General features: G+C 41.4%; 1 protein-coding gene across 1 annotated transcript; it reads left to right on the top strand.

Annotated features, from left to right (window-relative positions):
* The first annotated feature begins 4781 nt into the window (after window positions 1-4781).
* LOC142085537 (tubulin alpha-3 chain) lies at window positions 4782-9422 on the top strand. Its single transcript, XM_075157597.1, has 5 exons — window positions 4782-4857; window positions 6330-6552; window positions 7068-7216; window positions 8119-8799; window positions 9024-9422. The coding sequence occupies exons 1-5, from the start codon at window positions 4855-4857 to the stop codon at window positions 9327-9329; spliced, it is 1362 nt and encodes a 453-aa protein (XP_075013698.1). The 5' UTR covers window positions 4782-4854; the 3' UTR covers window positions 9330-9422.
* The last annotated feature ends 746 nt before the right edge of the window (window positions 9423-10168 follow it).

The following is a 10168-nucleotide window of genomic DNA, read 5'->3' as shown; positions in this document are numbered from 1 at the left end:
AAGACAGGATTCTAGCAAACTGTTTATTAGGCTTTTTTTGGAGGAAAAAAAATGACAGAACATTCTCCCACAAGGACTTGCACGTTCATCAAAATCAAAAGTCACAAACAGAGTTCATTTACAGTAATTTTCCAACAGAAGCTCTTCTGCAGACTGGACTGGTTCGCATTTGCTTCCTAACTTTTAAGCAATGCATGTGGCAGACTGAAGGGAATCCTACTCCTGGGCAAGCCAAGAGACCTGGGAAGTGTAGTCTAACACTGAGCTTCCAATGTCCACAGCTCCATGAAAACCTACAGCACGGAATATCTTGTAGTCTTGCCTAAAGTTATGTTAAAATGTATTAGACGTATTGATGAAAAGTTAAGAATGATTTACTCACAAGTGTTGTCACTAGCTAGGAAGTCACTGGAAACAACTATACCCCAGGAATGATGGCGTCCTAAAAGTGATGTCATGGCCACTTTTGCCCTCTCCAATTTTAATCCCTATCCCATCTTGGCCTGTACCCAAAGTCCCATTTTACTGTAGGAGAGTAAACAATAGGCCTTTATTATTGGCTCCAAATCACTGGCTGATGGTTTACACCAATATAGGAATAATTTACAGATAAATTAGTAAGAAAACGAAAATGTATAAATAGAAGTTTTAGAAAAATTTGAAAGGACTTGCGAGAGGAAATGGATGAGGAGGGGGCAGGGATAAAAGAAAAAAGAAAAAAAAAAAGTCTTAGCCAAAACATCTGAAGACCCTCAATGGGTTTAGAGACCCGATATAATAAGGACATAACATTTTATTCTAATATAAAGTCTGTCAACCTTTACTACTGCAGTGTATTTCAGGATTCAAACAGACAAACAAACACACGTACAATTCAGATGCAAATGCACACTGAGCACATCTCTATCAGATGCAAGTTGCACAACAAAAACAGGAACACTGAAGTTAAGGGCACTATCACTTTCAGAAACTTATACATATTGCCTTGGTATATTTCTATTACATTAAATCAACATTGCCTGAACAAAACTAAAGGTATTGTCCCTTCAAAGCTTGTTTTCTGTCCTGCATGCACTGAGGGGCTGGTCCAAAAAGGGCCACCTTTGAAGTATTATCTGTCATTTATACTGAAAACCACCATCATTTAAAGTCACCTCCATAACTTTTTCAGAAAAGCTAGTCACAGAAAGATCTGTAAGATGACACTTGATAGTTTTTCAAATAATCCAATGCAATTTTATAAAGATGATACATTTTGATATTAATATATTAAAAGTAGAACATAAAGAAACCTTAATTTTAGTAGGTTATTCATAAAAAGAAAACCCCAAAGATAAAAAGGATAAACTGTTCACAAGCAAATACGTCCCCCCCTTCACTTTTTGTTTTCCAAACTAAATACAGGATTGCATTCAGCTCAAGGGTTGTTTCAAGACTTCCCAGCACTGTAGGCAACATGTCATCTTCCCTGTATGCCTTCCAGAAAAAGGGATAGAGCAGGGATAAAAAGCAGCGGTGACAAGCCTAGGAGACTCAGGCTAGCTGTGCCGCAGAAAAGATGATTCAAAGGAAAGACGCAAATGCTGTTGCTGCTTTGTCTCAGAAAGGGCTTCTGCCCAACATCTAATCCTTCCCCGTCTGGTTTTCTAGGCTTTATATGACCGAAGCTAGTGCCTACACTTAGAGCTGGCCCTTCTAACGCAATGTTTATGTAAAATAATGCAAACAGATTTCTTCACTCTCAAAATAAATTTTATCAACTTTTGTATTTCAAAATGGAGTTACAACTCACACAATAGAAAGCAATGATTGTGTGGATGTAGATCAGCATAAAGAACTGGACACAATAAAGTGTCTGGCATCTTTAAAAATTAGGTCAATAAATTAAAAAAAAAAAAAGCCAAAATGGGCCTATTTTCAAATTACTTTGGTGTTTCTAAAACTGCATCTTAAACAGACTCCTTAGTCACATTGCTAAAGATAAGCTTCAGGATGGATGAAGCACCAACACCACTGATAGAATTATGTTCTTTCATCATGGCAACTTCATTATAGGCCGGCAACGTTCAGAATCAAGCTGTATACCTACCTCTTAAAACTCTCATGTCCTGGGCTTTAAATTAATTCTAACTCTAAGGCCAAAGTCAAATTTCAACCATAAACTAGGTCATCCTTAGTACATATTTTGTCTTTGCAAGCCTCTTCTACGCAGCCGGCTTGAAAGGCTCCAAAATAAAGGAAGTGCCTTTGGTATTTCTGACTTTAAGTATAACCTCATCACTAACACCAGTCTCAACTTAGGATATGATTATATGTGTGTGAGGATTATCTTATTTGCTCACTCCTAGTCCTCTACGTATTAAAGAACTTTGCAATAAACCAGCCTAATCCACAACCTAACCAGAGTCACAGACATACATATATTTAAATAACGCACAAAATATCCTGTGTAAATGAAAGCAAGTCATGCCATAGACCTCCTTCAGCTCAATATTCCATACCAGTATTGACCCTATAAAACTAACAGAAATTTAAAATGGTAAAAATCCTATTATTAGATTCTTGAGTACAACTGGGAAAAATCTGTTTAGTAAGAATATGGCCATATTTGCACCAGTTCCCAAGGTATAAACTACTTTTCTAAAAAGCTTTGTTAAAAAAAAAAATTCAAAACAATAGCAGGAACCAGGCATTAATCCTAGTTTTAAATTGCTCCCTCAGATGTAGCTTTAAATGCAATTGGTTGTAAATTATGCATAATCTCATATAAAAAATTGCATAAAACTTGCATTGGAACAACTGAAATCTCATAGAAAAATATTCTAGCTTCAGTGTTAAAAAAAAGACCCCAACAACAAAACACTACTGAGTTTTGTAGTTTCTTTTGAAAGGTTTTATTTTCTCTGAGAACCACAGATACATAGCTTATATTTTGCAGAGAAACAGAACTTAACTACCCCCAATAGCCTGAAATCAAGCCTTGTGGGCAGACCCCTGAAACAGAGAACGTCTTTTGCTCAGCACAGCATTTTTTAAATACAGAGCAAGCATACAATTTACAGGAATAGAATGTGAATAGGTTGACCTTTATAGTAACACATGGCATTTCTTTTCTCATTTCAACTTTCAGGCAGCTCTCTCAACGAAGTTTTTTCTTCAACTTTCATTCACTGTCATAAAGATAATAATCTACACTGAATATTGTATAAGGCTGTTAATAAGCTATGCCGAAACACAAAAAAAAGTCTCGACAGGAAAAAAAAGGACTATTTGATTATAATGCCTTCCTGTCCAATCTTGACTAGAAATAAAACATTTGACATTAAAATAAATGAAGACTTCTAGCTAGATTTCTGTGAGATTTCTGTTGGCCTGTTAGGCAGTACTAACGTTAGAGAAAAATAATCTTCTCTGCTGCTAGTCAAAAAATTCATACAAGCATTTGCAGCATTTCATGGACCAATCTGATCTCCTACTCCAGTCTCATGAACCCACCAGGAAAAACCCCCAGGCAGGAATGGTACATGGGGAGCATTACAGGGGATATGCTCACCAGTGGAAAAGAGTAAGTTTTGACAGAAAGGAAGGGGAGAAAGAGGAAAGAAGGGGAGAAAGAGGAAAGAAGGGGAGAAAGAGGAAAGAAGGGGAGAAAGAGGAAAGAAGGGGAGAAAGAGGAAAGAAGGGGAGAAAGAGGAAAGAAGGGGAGAAAGAGGAAAGAAGGGGAGAAAGAGGAAAGAAGGGGAGAAAGAGGAAAGAAGGGGAGAAAGAGGAAAGAAGGGGAGAAAGAGGAAAGAAGGGGAGAAAGAGGAAAGAAGGGGAGAAAGAGGAAAGAAGGGGAGAAAGAGGAAAGAAGGGGAGAAAGAGGAAAGAAGGGGAGAAAGAGGAAAGAAGGGGAGAAAGAGGAAAGAAGGGGAGAAAGAGGAAAGAAGGGGAGAAAGAGGAAAGAAGGGGAGAAAGAGGAAAGAAGGGGAGAAAGAGGAAAGAAGGGGAGAAAGAGGAAAGAAGGGGAGAAAGAGGAAAGAAGGGGAGAAAGAGGAAAGAAGGGGAGAAAGAGGAAAGAAGGGGAGAAAGAGGAAAGAAGGGGAGAAAGAGGAAAGAAGGGGAGAAAGAGGAAAGAAGGGGAGAAAGAGGAAAGAAGGGGAGGAAAAAAAACCACCTGTGGCATGGCTGCTGCTCCAGAAAGCAACTGAGTGTGCTCACTTCAACTTCACCTATCCAGCCACCGGTCTTTTTCTGCTAAAAGCGATTTCCAGGCTGTCAGAGGTCTCCTCTCCCCGCCCGGAGCTGTGCGCAGGCGCTCATGCTGTTCCCCTGACAGGCCGCAGCCTTCTCGCGGCCTCGAAAATGGCCGTCACAGAAGCGCGCGCCACTCAAGCCAGTGCTTCGCAGCCGTCCCCACCTCCAGCCACTGGCCCCGAGCAGCCCCCAGCGCCGGTGCGAGCCGCAGCTGCCCACGGCGAGCCCGCGCTGGACTTCCACCTCAGCCCTCAGAGCAGAGGGCAGCCCTAGCCCAAGCTCACCCCGAGCCGCCCCGCGACACCCCACTTTACCGCCTCGAGCTGACACCCGCACCCCCACGCCCAGGGCATCTCAAGCCCCGCCCTCTGGAGACGCCCCTGCGCGCGCGCTTTCAGGAGAGCGTGTGGCAATCATCGCCCCACGTGGGGAGAAGAGCGCCCTCGGCTAATCAGCGGTCTCTGTTCCCCTCTAGACCGCCCGGGTAACAGCCAATGGGGAGCCAGCACGCGAGGGCGTGGGGCTCGAGGCGGTTAGCCGTTGACAGTTGGTGCTGCTCGACAGGCGGTGGCGGACGTGGTGTGGCGCGGCCGGAGCTCCTCAGCTTAGCAAGGCATCATGGTGGGGAACGGGATCCTCGCGGCTGCGGAGGGGAAGGGTATTTGGGGGTGCTTCTGCTGCGGCAGTAGGGGGAGGAGTTATGACCGCCTGTGCTGCGGCTGGACTTGCAGGCAGTCTCTGCGTGAAGTCCCCGGTTAGCAGTAAGGCAGAAGGATGGGGGAGAGGGAGAGAAATTGGTGTAAGAGTTAATAGTTCAAGGGAGGCGAGGCATAGAAACTGGCCGGCGGCGAGTAAGCCGAACTACGTAGAAAAGCGATGAAAGCCTGTTCATAGTGGGCGCCTCCCGCGCGGAGAGGCGAGGGGCAGGCTGAAACCTGACCCAGGCGGCAGAGAGACGGCGGGAAAGAGCGTAGCAACAACCGATTGAATCGTTCCGCCGTTTCGGGGTGTCTGGGCGTGCAGTGCCGTAGAGGCTTGCGCATAGCCAATCAGAGGAGAGGAGTGTGACCGGCAGCCAACGGCGTGGCACCGCGTGCTCTTGAGCGGGCAGCGGCGAAGGGGCGGGATTGGTCGTTGTTGCTAGGGGCTTCTCGCGCCTGCTGCGGGAGCAGCGTGGCGGTAACACAGCGGGAAACCGTGAGGCGGCGCGAAAGCTTTGGAAACGTGGTGCCAGCTGAATGGAAGTGGAGATAAGCACAACGGTAGTCTCGCTGACAAAAGAATTCTGACAGAACCACGGGGGTGAGAATTAACACATGGAATCAAGGATACAAGTTCTGATGAAGCTATCAAGAAAATAGGAAAGAGCAGCCCAGACACCCTACTTTTTCTTTTCCACCTCTGCTTCTTCCTAGAGATACTGTAACAGTAAGCTAGAAAAACAGCTTATTTCCATCTCGGGTGTAAGACAAAATCGAGGTAGCGAGAGATTAAACATACATGGCACAGTTGCTTAGAATCAAAGGAGCTGGCTGAAAGTGGGCAGATGACATTTCATTGGGACTCCCAGATGATTTCACAGAGGAACTCAAATATGTATGAATTGCCAGGGGCTAGATATCTCTATGCTTCTTATAAAGGAAAACATACTAAGTGGTCCTGTGCAGGAAAGATTCTTGCAACAGTTACCCAGTACATGATTTGGCATCAAATCAAGGAAATTTGGGGATATTATATAAAGAAGTCTTCCAAAACGAAAGGAAGGTGAGAAAGACACCAGGCAGATTATTAAAGATGTAATATACGTGCTGCATGGTAAGGGATGGTGAATCTGTAGTCACCCTGTGTGTTCATAGAGACTATGTTGTCTTTAAGATCTTCCAGTATTCTCACAGTCAGCCCAGGTCAACTAAGATGAGCAGAGTCTCGCCAGCGGCAGACAATTCGATCAGTTAAATTGTCACTCGAGAGCAACCAGGGAATACTGCAGCAGAGGAAGATACAACCCACAGAGAGCTAGTTATTATGAGAATAAAATCTAAAAGACAGGTAGCTCCATATCTCATTATAATTCTTGTGTTTTTAATTTGCAGCGTGAATGCATATCCATCCACGTTGGTCAGGCTGGTGTTCAGATTGGCAATGCATGTTGGGAATTGTATTGTCTTGAACACGGTATCCAGCCTGATGGTCAAATGCCTAGCGATAAAACTATCGGAGGTGGAGATGATTCATTTAACACTTTCTTCAGTGAGACAGGAGCTGGTAAACATGTTCCCAGAGCAGTGTTTGTGGACCTAGAGCCAACCGTAGTTGGTATGTACCCAACATTAAAGATCTTCAGTGTAAAAGTGAAGATCCCCTACGGATTCCCTACGGTCTTTTTTATTTGTTCAGAGATTTTAAAAGATATGTGTCTGGATGCCATTTTCCATTTGAGGTTATTGTTATTTCAAAGAAATGAAATAATGGGCTTCAGGTAACAACATCTGGAAAACAATAGATTTTTTTTACAGTCTGGCTAATCTTTCTAGACTGCTGCATTGCATCCAGAGTTTTGTTTAATTGCTATCCAGAATCTTGTCTGTACTTGTAGTTTTATGAGTGACCTCTCTATTCCCAGGTACAAATACTGCTTTGTGAGTGCCTGATGTTTTCCCCTAAACAAAGGGGCTGAAGTTGTGCCAACTTCTTAGGCTAGTCAGACAAGCTGCGTATAGTCAGGGATGCTGTCTACACTCTTTTGATGTGCACTCAGTGTGTAGTCACTAGGCAGCGCACACAGAAATTAACAGATCAAATTTATGTTGTGGTATTTCGTTTCTTTGTAGATGAAGTACGTACAGGCACATATAGGCAGTTATTCCATCCTGAGCAGCTCATTACTGGGAAAGAAGATGCAGCCAATAATTATGCCAGAGGCCATTATACCATTGGAAAAGAGATTGTTGATCTAGTGCTAGACCGCATTCGCAAACTGGTAAGAATTCATACTGCAAGTCAGTATTTAAAATAATTGATACAGCTCTATAGCTATCTATAATGATGGGTTGCTGTGTTTTTTCCCTAAGAATTTTGTGCATAGTTGATTGTTTAAAAAAACCTTTTATCTCCTTGCTCCTCCCCCCCCCAGTTAAATAAAAATTCAGTCCATAAAACTTAAAATTTTTTAGGCTCTGAAATACCATTATTTGAAAGTATTTTAAGGATACGTCAGAAAAATATTATAAAAGCCTTAAACAAGTGTAACAACATTGTTATACTTTTTTGTTTGTTTGTTATTTTCAGTTTGAATCACACCATTATGTGTCACGAAAAATATTTCTAGTACCCTGAACCTCAAGTTTTGGTTGAATGCTTAGCAATTTTAATTACTTCTCTGGGTTTTTTTATCTTGACATTGTGTTGTGAGAAACTCATATAGGATGATATGATTCAAAGTGAAATAGTGATTGTTTAAAATTACAAAAATAAAAAAAAACTTGTTTTCAACATCTAATTGATACTCACTGAAAGCTAGAATGGGAACATAAACAGATTCTAAAGCCGTAACCCAGCTGTAATTTATAGTAACTTATCACAGTGGTGCACAGCTGCGCTTCATTACAGTAGTATTAAAATGGCATCAAAGATAATAAAGCAACTTTTAAATATTAAAATACTCCTATTCAGAAAAAGTTATGCAGAGGCACTGGTACTTTTGAGTAAAAGACACGGAAGAAAAAAGGAAGAGCACCTTTCAAGAATGCTGGTTTTTTATTATAACAGTCTAAAACTAACAAACTTAAGAAAGAAATGCTTTTGAATGATTATTTTAATACTGCTTTCTCCAAAATCATCAATAACTTTTTTTTCTCCCACTTTTTTTCCACCCCATTATAGGCTGATCTGTGCACAGGGCTGCAAGGTTTCCTTATCTTTCATAGTTTTGGAGGAGGCACTGGTTCAGGGTTTGCATCTCTGCTCATGGAGAGGCTCTCTGTTGACTACGGCAAAAAATCTAAACTAGAGTTTGCAATTTATCCAGCACCACAAGTTTCCACTGCTGTAGTGGAACCTTACAACTCGATTCTAACTACCCACACAACATTAGAGCATTCAGACTGTGCCTTCATGGTAGATAATGAAGCTATTTACGATATATGTCGTCGTAACCTTGACATTGAACGTCCTACTTATACCAATTTAAACCGATTAATTGGGCAAATTGTTTCATCCATCACAGCTTCACTGCGTTTTGATGGAGCCCTCAATGTAGATCTGACAGAATTTCAAACTAACCTTGTTCCGTACCCACGAATCCATTTCCCCCTGGTAACATATGCCCCTGTCATCTCTGCTGAAAAAGCGTATCATGAGCAGTTATCTGTGGCTGAAATTACCAATGCTTGTTTTGAACCAGCCAACCAGATGGTAAAATGCGACCCTCGCCATGGCAAATACATGGCCTGCTGTATGTTATATAGAGGTGATGTTGTTCCCAAAGACGTCAATGCAGCTATTGCTACTATCAAGACTAAACGTACCATTCAATTTGTGGATTGGTGCCCAACTGGATTCAAGGTACTTGCATAGCTTTTTAAGTGCTTGATGTTTGAATTATTAGGAATTGTATAGTATTCAGAGGTAACGGTCATTCTACAATGTTGTAATGTAGTTTTGATGAAGTACAAAATAAATGTAAGCTATTTTATTTGTTTGTAACTATGGTGATTTTTAATTGTTAACAGAAATAAGTCTTCAAGCCTTAGCACTCATAAGGAAAGTTTTCATTTGTTTTCTTGAAGGTGGGCATTAACTACCAGCCTCCAACTGTGGTGCCAGGTGGTGACCTTGCAAAGGTGCAGCGGGCTGTGTGTATGCTGAGTAATACAACTGCTATTGCTGAAGCTTGGGCTCGCCTCGACCACAAATTCGATCTCATGTATGCCAAGCGTGCCTTTGTACATTGGTATGTTGGGGAAGGAATGGAGGAAGGAGAATTTTCTGAAGCCCGGGAAGATCTGGCTGCCCTTGAGAAAGATTATGAAGAAGTCGGTGTAGACTCGGTAGAAGCAGAGGCTGAAGAAGGAGATGAATATTTAGAAAACTGAAGTCTGGAAAGATTTATTAAAAAAAAAAAGAATTGCAGAACCCTGTTCACTTGTTTGATTGTTTTCAAATAAAGTTTTAAAGGTTCTACCTTCTATTTTTTTCTTCTTTACTATTTATGTGTAGACTCATTAAGTAAGGACCATTTGAGATTGTGGGTTTTGGTAGCATCTAGTCATGCAAATTATAGAAGAAATCGGGAAATTGTGTGCACTTTGCTGTGATCCCAACATGTTCTGAGATACTCTGATTTTTGGTTTTTCGCAAGCAGGAAACTTGTGAGTAATAGTACTAATAATACAGTTACTATTCCAAGCCTGTCTACACAATAGAAGGGAACCTAATCTTTCCTAAACACATTTTCCCAATAAGGCTGGCTTCACAGAAGACTTATGTTAAGATCTCCAAGGTTAGTTAACTGAGTAGTACTGTACTCAAGTAATTTACCTGACTAGTTATGGCAGATGCCATTACACTTCGGAGCAGAACTAGCAGTTATTACCAGATTACTTGCTAATGACATAAAACTTGCTACTTTACAAAAAAAAAGGCAGAGGGGGGTGACATTATGGAGAGGAAAAAGTAAAAGTTTCCAATCAGCACAACCCCCTGCATTTGATTCAGTTAAAACAAAAAGAGCAGAACTGTTACCTGCTTTAAAAGAGCATTGTCATTTTTTAACTTCCTACATTGGCCTAGTAAAAAAAAAAAATCTAATGTCCTTTAACAGTATGTTCAAATGAATATAGCTTTATAGACACTTAAACCAGTTAAATTGTAGGACACTCAGCTCAGGTAAAAACTGCTGACCAACTACTTTAATTTTTTTTAGTCCTGAATC

This window comes from Calonectris borealis, chromosome 9, assembly GCF_964195595.1.
Source record: "Calonectris borealis chromosome 9, bCalBor7.hap1.2, whole genome shotgun sequence".
NCBI lineage: Eukaryota > Metazoa > Chordata > Aves > Procellariiformes > Procellariidae > Calonectris > Calonectris borealis.
This window is presented reverse-complemented; position numbering and strand designations above follow the sequence as displayed.